The sequence below is a fragment of the Nicotiana sylvestris genome, chromosome 5, assembly GCF_000393655.2.
Source record: "Nicotiana sylvestris chromosome 5, ASM39365v2, whole genome shotgun sequence".
NCBI classification, from domain to species: Eukaryota; Viridiplantae; Streptophyta; class Magnoliopsida; order Solanales; family Solanaceae; genus Nicotiana; species Nicotiana sylvestris.
In genome coordinates, this window is record NC_091061.1 from 170,138,588 (window position 1) to 170,152,115 (window position 13,528).

A 13,528-nucleotide genomic window follows, 5' to 3' on the forward strand; every position below is an offset into this window, starting at 1 on the left:
CGAATATATATACATAAGATACAATATATATACTACAAGACAATATATTATGCGAATATATATACATAAGATACAATATATATACTACAAGAAAATATATAAGAGAATATATATACATAAGATACAATATATATACTACAAGACAATATATTATGCGAATATATATACATAAGATACAATATATATACTACAAGAAAATATATAAGAGAATATATATACATAAGATACAATATATATACTACAAGACAATATATTATGCGAATATATATACATAAGATACAATATATATACTACAAGAAAATATATAAGAGAATATATATACATAAGATACAATATATATACTACAAGACAATATATTATGCGAATATATATACATAAGATACAATATATATACTACAAGAAAATATATAAGAGAATATATATACATAAGATACAATATATATACTACAAGACAATATATTATGCGAATATATATACATAAGATACAATATATATACTACAAGAAAATATATAAGAGAATATATATACATAAGATACAATATATATACTACAAGACAATATATTATGCATGACAATTTAGTGTTTTACTATTGTTTTGTTATTTTCTTTTTCGTCAAGCACTTTAATAATTAGATCTACATATATACTACATATATATTTTTAATATAGCCATGATACTACAAGAAATTGCCTTAAAATAAAAAATAAAAAAAAAACCCCGCTAGGCCCGTGAAACCCACGAGCCCGGCCCATTATGCACAGGACCATGTGGGCTTAGGCCCGTCATGGGCCGGTTCCACCCATTGAGCCCATGAAACCCGAGACCGCCAGAGCCCAGGCCCACGAAGCTCAGGCCCACGAAGCCCGGACCCTTTGGCCCATGAAGGCCCGGGCCCGAGCCAGAATACAGCACTAAAGAGGCTCGCGTGAGATTGACACGGGAGACATATATGACTATATTTCTAGGAACGAACTGGGAGAGCTCGACCTGGACATTCTATTGCTTCATTTTGAATTATCTAGAGAATGCAATAACTTAATTCCTTTGAATTCCATATTCGAGGTTGCTATTAAAAAAGTAAACCTACAGTGGTAGAAATTGGAATAATGGCAATGAGACAAGCAAATTGTCGATAAAACTTAAAAATTGCATTTTCTTTTGAAGTTGAATTGGAAAAAAAGTATTTGTAAGTAGCATTTGGATATAAATTTCACTTAGAAAAATGGTTAAAGCTCTGTGACGGAAAATAATTATTTCATTTGCAATACTCCTAAAAGAGGATTGGAATAATCTTTCAATCCACGGGACTAGCCTAGTTCCTCCACCGTTGCTATTTACTTTTCACACACAAAAAGAAATCAAAGAGAGGTTTAATTGGTAGAGAAGTTTAAGAAAAGTATGGTTCATTTGTTACTTGACTTTTTGATTCTATATTGTTTTTTGATTGAACAATCTCCTTATGGGGCTAGCCAATTAGGAATGCCACGGAAAATAATTAAGTGAAACACATTAAAACCCTTCTAGAATCAGTAAAGGGAACTCATTTTCCGTGAAAAATTTTCTTAAATAAATAAATATTTTTGTGGAATTTGGATTTTTGGTTGACGAGGGGAAAATATTTTCGAAATATATATATTAATATTAAACATTAATAGTAACAGTATTAACAAATTCGAGAATCTGTTGATGAAATTTCGAGTACTAAAGGAAATGTTCAAGAACTAGAAATACAAAAGGAAATGTTCTATAAAGCACAAGTAACTAATGGAAAAGAATGAATAAATATAATCCAACTCTCAAGTAAACTAGCAAGTCTAAGATAGAAACAGAAAGGAACTCAAATACATATGCTTTGTATGGTACATTAAATTAAGATATTCAACCTAGTTAATATTAGGCAGTGTTCAGTCAGCTGATACCTCCATACTTTTGTACTTCACTTCCTTGCGTTCTGAGGCGTGTCTGCTTTGGGTTGCTTCAACGTTCTTCTAGTTTCACGTCTTCATTGAATTCCTTATCTCCACGAGAAGAGCCGTACACACTTCTGAAGTTGTAACAGAGTGTTATCTCCAAAAATTTTGCACAAGTCCCACTAGCATAGATCCCGGATAACTCTTTTGAGAATGGTAACATTTTATAAAAGAAAACAGCACAAAGTTTGTGCTGCTAAAAGTGACAAATACATATACCAAAAACAGTAAAGAATCCCCTACTACAGAAACTTACAAGGATTCTATGGTATCAACTATCAAGTATGGAGTCACTATCATTTACAGGGCATTCTTTACACCGAAAAAGAAAAAGTACTAAACAGTTCATTTTGATTCTCTGAATAGAGTTGCTAAAATCCTCGAAACATTTGGAGTTCCTCTCGTTCCAGACTGTCCACCAAATGCATGCTGGGACCATTTCTACTGTCTGACTCCACCTGTCACACCAGCCCAACATCTCAAGAGGTCAGTTGTATCTTTTGGCATGACCCAGTTCATTCTGACAATATTCAGAAATATGTGCCACAGTTGAGAGGTAACAATGCAGTGAAGAAACAGATGGGAGTTGTGTTCTGCTTCCTTTCCACAGAGATAGCATCTGGAGGGCAGTTGATATCCCCTTCTCTTAAGCTTTTCATCGGTCAAGCAAGCTTTTCTGGCCACTAACCATACCATAGCACCTTTGTGGGTGTATTTACCTTTTAGTTTCCAAGGCCAACTCCTACCAAAATGGGCATTGCCCATTAGGCTTTTGTAAGCAGAATTCACTGAGAAATATCTGGTGCTTGACCCCTTCCATACCAAAGAATCCTCACAGTCTGTGAGGCCTTGCAGTTGATCAATTTGGTTTACCAATGCAGCAACTCTATCCACTTCCCAATCATTCAGCAGTTTTCAAAAGTTCAAATTACAGCCCTGTTATCCCCTTATTTCTTCCACCTTGGCATGAGGATTTGAAGCTAGATCCCGGATAACTCTGTTCATCAGGGCTTAGCAGATAGGAAGAAATCACTTAGCTTTTTCGCCACTCTTGGTGGAATTGAACCCTGGTCTCCTATGTTTTTCATCCTACTTATTTGACGGGTGTATTGACCTTCTTATTCTTCGGAGAATATAATATATGAGGTGTCAATCCACATGTATTTGCTGCCAATAGATGCATGCTTCCATGATATGTTCAATTAACTTCTAGCTTTCTCTTATCTTCAAACTTATTCTCCCCCCTGACATCTCAAATTTAGCCAGTCAGCAGCTCATTGGCCAGCAGCAACATTTCAAAGCAATCTACTATGATGAGAAACAGCCATTGTGAGAGCTCAGTTCTGTGCCATCATCAACTCCCTGTCAGATGGTTTTCTTCTGCTTCTTTGTTTCTCCAATTTATGAGTTTTGACAACCCTTTGCACTCACTTTTGCTATGAATTCTAGAAACTTGATTCTATGAATTCAACTTCTTCCTGAAACTCCTAAAATATAAGAATTTGTTCGAATGAAAAACTGAAGACATGGAGCTTGGAGAATGTAAGAGCATAATTTGGAAATGCAGAATGAGGACAAAGTCAGGCATATATAGTTCCTGAGATAACAAGTTATGCAAGTCATGTAACAAACCAAGCAAAACGGGAATCATATCTCTTGAAAACTCTAGTGCTGTATTTTGTGCACCTACAAGGTCACTAAAAGAGAACCATAATAGAAGATGTGATTTTTAAGAATCTATCAATGAAGAGTATTTATATGGAGACTGACTATTCATTTTTATTTACCTAATCTTGCGATTATAGTTCTGTATGCTATAGCTTCCAGTCTTCATAAATTTCTGAGTTGATCTGAACTCTGCATGACGGGTACGATAGACTAAGTGGACCGGAAAAGCCCTAGCCAAATCCAGATTTTTAGCTCTAACCAATCACATTGCATTCTCAAAAAATCAGAACACTGGTTATAACGAATTATTTAATCAAATGAATTATCTATCCTCTAAGTAGATATAAACTTCAGCCCTATGCCAAATAAGGTAATCAAATCTGGCGACCAACATAATTCGAATTACATTTCAAAATATAAACTCAAGTGTTAAAAGGTCAGAATGCATTACCAATGAGCATACAAATACTCAATTACTTCAAAAAAAGCCAGAAGTATCAGAAACATGTTTGCTTACGGAAAGCCATAGATAAAACATAAAAAATAAAACAACAAGATCAATGGCAAACATCAATCAAACTTCAAATCTCCAGACTACGCATTAAAAGAAAATCAAAGTAGTTCCTGAATTGCTGTTTGTAGAAAATTTACCTGCTTTTACATTCATGAAAAACCAACTCTATTCTGAATACCAGCCATATGAATTGCCTGCCTTTACTTTTAAAAAAAATCCCACTTTAAACCAGAAGAACAACTGTTTAAACAATATTGAATACAATGCAAATGCTGAATTCACTAGTTTATGGAAGAACATCATACCTGAACTCACTCCTCTAAAGGTTAAAGTGCTTCTCATAATGAGTTATCTACATTGGGGCGTTTAATGGAAGCCTTCTGGTATCTCAGTTTTTCAATCTCCTTCTCCAGAAAGTCCAAAGTTGTGTCAGTGACATGATTGGGGGCACACCCTGCTTCCAACATCATCCTTAAAAACTTGTAAGCTTGCTTAAGCTGACCTGCCTTTGCATGAACTTCGATTAGTGTATTGTAAGTGACAACATCTGGATTGATTCCACTATCCTTCATCTGCTGGAAAAGCTTGTTTACTTCCTCAATTCTGCCAGTCTTCCCGAGCACATTTATCAAGGTGTTATACATTACAATGTCAAGGTAACCCCCCTGTTTCATCAGCTTGTCGAGTACTGCACCGGCAAGATCAGCCCTTCCCATCTTTCCCAACCCTTGGATTATCACATTGTAAGTTGCTACATCAGCAGGGCAAACCTTCTTGTCCATTTTCTCTAAAACACCCCAAGCCTGGTCGAAATATCCCTTCTTGACAAATGAACCCATCATAGAGTTGTAAGTATAACTAACAGGGTCAGCACCCATGTCGGTGAAAATTTCAAATAACTTACAAGCCATGCTCAATTTTCCTTTGGCCAAAAATATTGATAAGAAGGTATTCACCATGTCAATATCAAAAGAATCTGCACCTTTAGTGTCTACTCGTTTTCCTCCGGTAAGAGAGAACGCTCTTGTAGCATGACTTTGGGAGCTCGCTTTACTAGCCAGCAAGTCCATATATGGTGATGATGACCACGGATCCCTTTCATCCTCTACCCCAAGGGCAGTATCAGTCTCAGGGTCTGTTAAATCTTCTAGGCTTAGAATATCACCAAAGTTCCCATTGGATGGAAAAATGGGTGTAAAATCCTTTTCTCTGCTCTGTGGAGCTTTCATTGTAGCTTCCATACTGTCTTTCCACCTGAGAATAATTGGAACTAAATTGTTCTCCCTAACGTGCTTTACAAGCCTCTCTGTATAGTCCCAATGCCCCTCCCGGTAAATCGCAATCAAAAGAGAAGTTATGGTAACCAAATCAACAGTAAACCCTCTAGCTTCCATCTCTTCCACCAACTTCAGTGCTTCATCAAGCCTACCTTCCTGACAAAGATGCAAAATGACAATGCTATAAGTAACGCCATCCACAAAATTATTACTTTTCTTCTTCAAATCACAGAATAGGGTACAAGCAGCCAAAGCCCTCCCATTCTTAAACAATCCATCAATAAGAATATTATAGGTCCAACAACTGGCGCGAACACCATCATCTTCAATCATTTTCTGAAACAAATTGCACGCATCTTTCAACTTTCTCGCCTTGAGCAATCCATCTAAGAGGGAGTTATAAATAATAGTATCCGGACGTATACCATTATACTGCATCTCACTGAACACTTTTATCGCATCATTTATCAGGTAAGCCTTAGAGCAACCTTGTATAACAATTCGATAAGTATAAACATCAGGTTCCAAGCCCGAAGATCCCTTCAATTCCTCCCACACAACAAGAGCATCCTTAACCTTCCCGAGCAAGCAAAGCACATGAATCAAGCTATTATAAGTGCACAAGTCGGGACTAAACCAACTTCCCCTTTCCTTCATTTCTTTAAAAAGACTCAAGCAACTAGACAAATCCCCCCAACACCCGAATGCGTGAATGCATATGTTATATCCCCATCTATCCAACGGAAAAATATTCTTCTTTCCTCTAAGCTTATCAAAAACTTGTTTAAATTCATCCCTCATATTAGCCCTCTTAAGACCAACAAGCAACACATTACATGCAACAGCATCGCTAATCCCAATGCTATTACCATTCCCATCATTAGTTTCCAACAATTTAAGGAAAATTGACAAAGCTAAACTAACTTGATTTTTTTGTACAAGTGCAATAAGCACAGAATTATACACATCAGGACTTAAACAATTATTATTAGAATTTTCCAGATCACTCTCCATGAATTCCAAAAGCTCAAGCGCAGAATTGAAATTACCAGCTCGAGTAAACGAGTCGAGCAACAACTTAAATGTGGCTGAATTAAGCGACACTCCGTCATGCTTCATGGAGTTGAGGAGAACGAATATATCTTCCCGGTGATTGTGAGAATTATAATAGCAAATGGATCTGAACATTTGAGAGTAAGTTTCTATTGAGTGTTTGAAATTGGGCCTGAGAGAGCACCATTTGAAGAAGTCGAGTTTAGTGGCGGCGTCTAAATTGTTACGGCGAAGGATTTGAAGGACTAGGTTTTCTGATACGGCAATTGAATCGTTGTATTTTTCTAGGTTACGTGTTCCTCCTGGTGCTGTCAAAGCTTTTGTAATTGAAGCGACGACGAGTAAGTTTTCAATCTTCGATGATGCCGGAGACCTCGTTCCGGCGACTTTGGCTCCGGCGACGGTGAAGTGTCTTCTAGTGTAGAAAATTGAGAGGTTTCTTTGTGCTTTTGTGGCCATGGCAGCGGTAATGGAGCTGAAGGTTTTTGATTAAATTGCATTTTGCGGGAGAAAGGAAGATGGCGGAAACTAATGCTGTAATTACATTTCAAACCCTTTTATTATAACCAGTTTGCTGAAATGCCACGAAACATACGGCATCAAATTTAGGTGGCGTTTGGACAGAGAAATTTATTTTAAAAAATTTGATTCGGGTAAAGTTTGATTTAACACATTTTTCAAAATATGACCTTAGATCTAAAAGTATCCAGCCATAGGCCTGACCGAATATCGTTTGTCCACAAACAAAACAAAAAAATTGATTTTTAGTAGTAGTTCATGAGACCTCGAATTCCAACGTTCCATGGTGCATTATGCCAATAGGTCTCATCACCAAGTCTAGCTGAGAAGTTGAGTCACCCTTTTATTTTCTTCAGAAAGAATAAAGAATGAGATAGTCTATATCATGTATCAATCATAAGACCACTCTATAAATAGATCAATTCTCTGTGACCTCCCACCGTTCACGACATCCCTTGCTTCTCGCAAGAACGGCTCCTCGGTGGAGGAGTAGAAGCATTGGTCCCCTTCGATCAACTTGCTTGTGCCTGCTGTTATCTTAACTTCTTCTTTTTTTTGAAAAAATATATATATGATTTATACCCATAAGTTTTAAAACTATTAAAAATATCCAGTAACTTAGAACAAAATTCATACAAAAAAAGCGAAACAAATCTAAAGAAAATTCATACAAAACAAGCACAAATCTAAAGAAAATTTATACTAACATTACCAAATTTTAACAAATTACCTTCAAATTTTGTCTTTGAGGTGGATTGCCACATATTGGCACAACAACTTTGGTGAAGGTTTTCTTCTACTAATAGAGAAGTGCAAAGTCGCGTGAGTTTAATGAGGGAAAAGTGGGTAGATATGGATTAGTTGGGTCATAATAACAGAAAGTGGTTTTTTTTTAAGGGACTATTATCTAGTTATATTATATTAGAAACTTATTTACTAATGTTCTCTATGTTTTGAAGTTTTTAATAAGTATCTAGGTTTTTCTTACAAATTGTGTAGATTGCTCCTTAAAAAGCTCTCACCCCATTATTAGTGCCTTCAATTAAGAGATTCAATTATATCCTTTCCTTTTTTTTCCCCTCTCCTCTTCTCTCTCCTTTTTTTTTACAACAAAATTTCTTAATCTATACCCAGAATCTCCATCTTCTCTCTTCCCACCATTGCCGATAATTTTATATTATTAAATCATCAATTGCATCGTTCTTTTGTTGGGAGACCGGACAACACTGAAAATAAAGAAATATTCAGGAATTGTATGATAAATGTATCATAATTGTATCAGATACATCAATACGTATAACGTAATTGTATCATATTTGTATCACAATTGTATATAACTTGTAGATGGTACATTAATATCTAAAATAATACCTGATACAATACTAATAAATTAATATATAATTATCATACATTTGTGATACAAACTGTGAAATTCGTCACGATCTCACAACTGCTCATAATTCAAATACAAATTTGATACAATCCTGAAAGAATTCTTACACAATTATGATACAACTTAAAACCGACTCTAAACTTAAACTGATACAATATCGTATTATACTTGTATTAGTATTGTATCATGTATTGTTTTAGGTACAAATTGTAATACAATCCTAAATTATGATACAACTTTGATCTTCATCCTTTTCAAATTTCAATGTAAAACATCCACCTAGAACCAACTCTAAACTTAAATTATAATACAATATTGTATTTTAATAGTATTAGTATTGTATCAGAATTGTCTTAGGTATTGATGTATCAAATACAACTCAGATACAATTATGATATCTTTATCATACAATCGTAATACAATTCCGAAACTTCATCTTCCTCGAGTTCCATTATGAAATTCAACCTAAAACCAACTTTAATGTAGAGTGAAGCTTACCAACAACTTGATTGTAGAGCAAATCTTCGAATTTCTTCTGTATTGTATAAATAAAAAGAGATTTTGGACGATTAAAGAGAGAAATCGTATATCAACAGCTTTGGAAGAGAAGTGAGTAAGCTAGATTTTTGGGTTAGAAAGATTATGGGTATCAATGGGTTTCTTACTGTGGGTAAGTACAAAGAGAGGTGATGATTTTGGGATGCAGTGGGTTTCTTACGGTGATGATTTTGGGTAAATACAAAGAGAGGTGATGATTTTGGGAAAGTACAAAGACATATATAGTTTTCCTTGGAAAAAGGAAGAGTATCTTAAATGTAGGGGATTATGTGTAACTGATACCCAATATTTAATGTATGTTTCATTTCCTTCTTTTTATGGTTTTGTATAAAACTAGTAAATAATGTTATATAAAGTAATCAATAAGGAACCTAAATAAATATAGTAAATAGGTTTCTATTATAATATAGCTAGGTAAAAAAAAAATTAAAAATACAAAAATTTGGGATAATTTTTGATTTTTTTTAAAACCAAACAGTAATATTTTTGGCCAAAAATATGAATAAAAAAATTGAAAAGTATTGGGATTTGAAATTTTTTCAATATATTAGTTTCCACGTGTATGTCAAGTTATGTAATGCTACATGATTTGTAAAATAAAAATAACAGTATTCAACTAAGCTTTAAAAAAATTATTATACATTAAAAAATAAAGTATAAATTTGTATGAATGAAATCGTCGTGCGGTTGCTTCTTTGCCGAGGTTGATATGTTGCATATAGAGGTACTAATATTTTAATATATATATAATATTAAAATATGGTCAAAGAACAAAACTCACAATGAGTGGAGTTTTAGAAAGTAATGTCAAGACGGCTAGAATCTTATATTGGAAGTGACGAAGGAATTTCCATAAGCATCAAACAGGAAAATGTAATGTAGTTGTACGTTGTACGTGCAACAAGGGCAGATGAAAAATTTCCTCCAGCCCTTGACGTACTTGAATTCATTTTAGTATAGTATAATTTTTCCCTGCATGGGCCCTGGCTGGCTTTGACCATATATCTTCACAATTTCAAAGCCGTCATCAAGTCACAATTTGCTTCCTCGAGATACTGTGCAGCCCTTTTGCCATTTTAAAATGCCATTTCCGCTTGGTGTGGCATTGGCAACAAAACCACCACTCTACCTAGGCATTCATATACATGTGTTGTAATTAATACCTCGAAAAGAAATTAGCAGTTTCTTACTCATTATCCAACTCAACGTACAACTATGAGTGGATCGAGACCCTTGTTACTCTTTCAACTTCAAAGAGAGAAACCAAACGGTGTGAATTAATTTTCCATTTTTCATTCATTTCTTTGTATAAATAAAGAAGTAGAGATGGAAGAACCACTATATGTCGTATAGAGAATTTCGGTATATCGTGCTCCCGCGACTTCAAAATCAAAATTGCTATACTTTTTGAAGAAAAATATTTTCCAAACTTCTATGTAAGTCACATTGGAAACGGAAGACTTGATTTCAAAAGTATAAACAATTTATAGGGAAGAAAAAATCAACTTAAAATGAAAATATGCAACCTTAATTTCATCTTAAGACACAACTCTTCACCAAAATATTTTATTTATCCATATTTAAAACGTTAAGTTTGTTTGATTTGAAAGGGCATTAAAGTCTTTTAACTTTTTAGTTTTGGGCTTCCCACTTTTATAATAACTAGTCTCTCGGCACGTGCGTTGCACGTGTATATTAGTCATGTAGTATACAATTTTATAAAATTATATCAATATTATTGAAACGATTTCAGCAAATAATTATATATGAATTAATGAAGTACAAGTTTATATGAATCATCATCGTATATGACTTGTTTATCGAGATCAAGATGATTGAATATCATATGAATGCAAAAGATAAACAAATAAAACTTAATTAAATAATATAATTTTTTTTTACTTATTTCAATTTTATGGTGTACAAATATGTAATAAAGTGGATCTGGCATAATATTCCCGTATAGACAATATTCCTACTGTATATTCCTTTCACCTGTTTCAAACATTCAATTGCTCTGACCAGAACTCTTGTTATCGACATTGATATCCCTCTTAAAAGTGTAACGTGAAGTTGGCCACGTGAGAAAACAACGCTGAATTGGCTTCTCAAATGTATTGACCTCTTTAAATTATGCCATAGCACTATGAGTTAATCCGAGTGCATAAGATTGAACAAATAAATGTGTATTATTCAAAAGATGTATGATGAACATTTTTGTTTGAGGCAACGCAACATCAATTTTGAAAATGAACTGCATGATAAGTTTAAATACCACCTGATATAAACAATCCTTAATCCCATTCATCGTCACGTATCGAAACACATGCTCCAGTTAATGTGTATGCATAGGAAAAATAGATACCATAATGCTTCTAAATGTTAATCAAATGCCTAATTACTCATTCGTAGTGCTTCCTTTTAGCAATTGGTTCAATATAGCTCTTTTACTTTATTTTCAAATTTCTTACATGTAAAATAAATATTTTTAGGAGATTTAACATAAGACCAAGGAAAAAATAATGAGCCACAAAACCAATTGATCCTTTTCTAGGGAAGCCTTTCATTGATTTTGATTATACAATTCATATGATACCTCTTTGTATATTTTGGTGATGACAAAAGAAGTTGAGTAATAACCCTATATGATGAGTTGAATATTGCGCTCATATTCACAGAAGAAGAAGAAGAAAAAGAAGCTGCACACTTCTTCAACGTTATGATTATAGAGCAGTAATCATGTTAAAGAGATAAAATGCACCCTAAGAGCATTGTTTTACTATAAACCACATATATACACCAACTAAAATACCTAAGAAACAATTAATGTGATCAGAGACTTCAGTACAATATCTAATCTTACTTTTATTTGGGTTGTGGATCAAGTTGGTTTGATTTTTATCAAAATCAAATCAAACCAATTATATATATCAGTTTGGATTTGTTCAATTTTGTTGTATATTTCGGATTTTTTTGTTACATGAGTATTACTCATCGTTTATATTTGTACAATAATTAGTAATTAGTTGCTGGAGGGCCAGAGAAGGGTAGGCTAGATGGCAGATGTTGCTAGATTATCCCCTCCCAACACAACAAACTGCTTTTTGTCGGTAAAGTGCGTATGATTACGTTCTTATGAACAATTTGCTTAACTATTGTATCATCTTTCTTGCAAGGATATGCCTTTTTCACAAGTAACATTTTTCTTTTCATCACAATATATCTAGCAGGATTTAAAACATTCAAAAAACTATAGAAGACTATCAAGTGACACATTTGAGAATTGATGATCTGCTGCACAATACAGTTGTGCCACTACACAAGGGATTAAAGAGCAAGATAACAGATGTTTAAAAACTAATGGAACATACCATTCTCACCAAATTTTTGATCAAAATAATTGTTTCTCAATAAAAGAATCAAATAGCATGGTTGAAGTCAACAAAAACCCACAATCTTGAGGTAAGATGAAATATAATCAGAATAGAAAAATATGTGCACCTAAATACAATAACTTAGCCATGACTTATTAGCTTACTCGTCATGTTGGTGATGTCCTTGGCCTATTTCCATTCTTCCTAGCTTTATGGAAGGCAGAACATTTTTACAATTCTCGCTGGAAAATGGATATGTTCAATTGTGTAGTCTGATTGGCCTCCATAACTTTATAACTCACGACTGAGGGACACGAAGACGATCGAAGATTCGAAGTGAATGTTAAAACATGGAAGAATCAGATTTATAAAAGAACAAAAGAAAATACACATCCATTCATATGAATGAATAACGAATGGTTTCCAAACGTCCTATCCCTTCGCATGAAAGCTGGTTTGGCCGTTCAGGACGGTTGCTAAGCTAGCGTCTTTTTTATGCTATATAAAAAAGGTATTAGTTTTTCAAGGGGTAATAAGGTAATTTAACTTTTAACTTAAAAGGTTCCCCACTTTTATAATAATATATAATATAGATATAGATATAGATAAGATGAATAAAATCTATAAACAAACAGGAATATGCCAAAAAAATTAAAAAATATTTGGCAAAATCTATGGCCAAATGAGGGCTTAGAGATTGAAAATTATATACCGGAAGAATTTAAGCTAATAATTTACTTAGAGAAATATAATAGCTTTCATTTTTAAAAAAAATAAAAAGTATATTTAAGGAGGGAAAGCTAAAATTATATTGTGGGATTTGAATTATGACTTGTTATTTGACTCAGCTTGAGCCAAACAAATTAGACAAGTTTGGATCATGATCCATTTGTTGATTTGACTTTTTGACCGGTTCAAAATTTGATTGAACAAGCTCATTATTAGAGATAAGGTTCATTAATTTATATATTTACTTATATTTGAAAATGTTGCATGTCAATTTGCCAACGCCTTGGACTTTTTTTTACCTACAACCAATATCGATATCAAACAGCTCAGTAACCAAGACTTAACTGATAAAAATATATTGATAACCTCCCTCTAATTTATGGACTAAAGTGGAAACCTTCCACTTTTTACAGAAGCTGAGGGCATCATACGATACGATCATACGAACAGTGGCGGAATTATTAAACACAAT

At 33.8% G+C, this 13,528-nt stretch overlaps 1 protein-coding gene across 8 annotated transcripts; it reads right to left on the reverse strand.

The window, feature by feature from the left end:
- Positions 1 to 1,723: 1,723 nt before the first annotated feature.
- Positions 1,724 to 6,995, reverse strand: LOC104214099 (pentatricopeptide repeat-containing protein At4g01570). Of its 8 annotated transcripts, none has more exons than XR_707819.2 (3): positions 4,459 to 6,995; positions 4,291 to 4,351; positions 2,470 to 3,449 (listed from the first exon to the last, which is right to left on the reverse strand). XR_707819.2 is itself a non-coding variant. In XM_070145650.1 (2 exons), exon 1 carries the CDS (start codon positions 6,940 to 6,942, stop codon positions 4,492 to 4,494), a length of 2,451 nt encoding a protein of 816 aa, XP_070001751.1. In that variant the 5' UTR covers positions 6,943 to 6,995; the 3' UTR covers positions 1,724 to 2,045; positions 4,459 to 4,491. The 8 variants fall into 8 exon arrangements, 3 of the variants coding, with proteins under 3 accessions (XP_070001751.1, XP_009762073.1, XP_009762062.1); XR_707811.2 differs by having other exon boundaries at positions 2,470 to 3,458; XR_707814.2 differs by having other exon boundaries at positions 2,470 to 3,458; positions 4,291 to 4,356.
- Between the last annotated feature and the right edge of the window lie 6,533 nt (positions 6,996 to 13,528).

Excerpts from the sequence above, each read along its gene's own strand:
- LOC104214099 (XM_070145650.1), bottom strand. The coding sequence starts at position 6,942 with ATGGCCACAAAAGCACAAAGAAACCTCTCAATTTTCTACACTAGAAGA.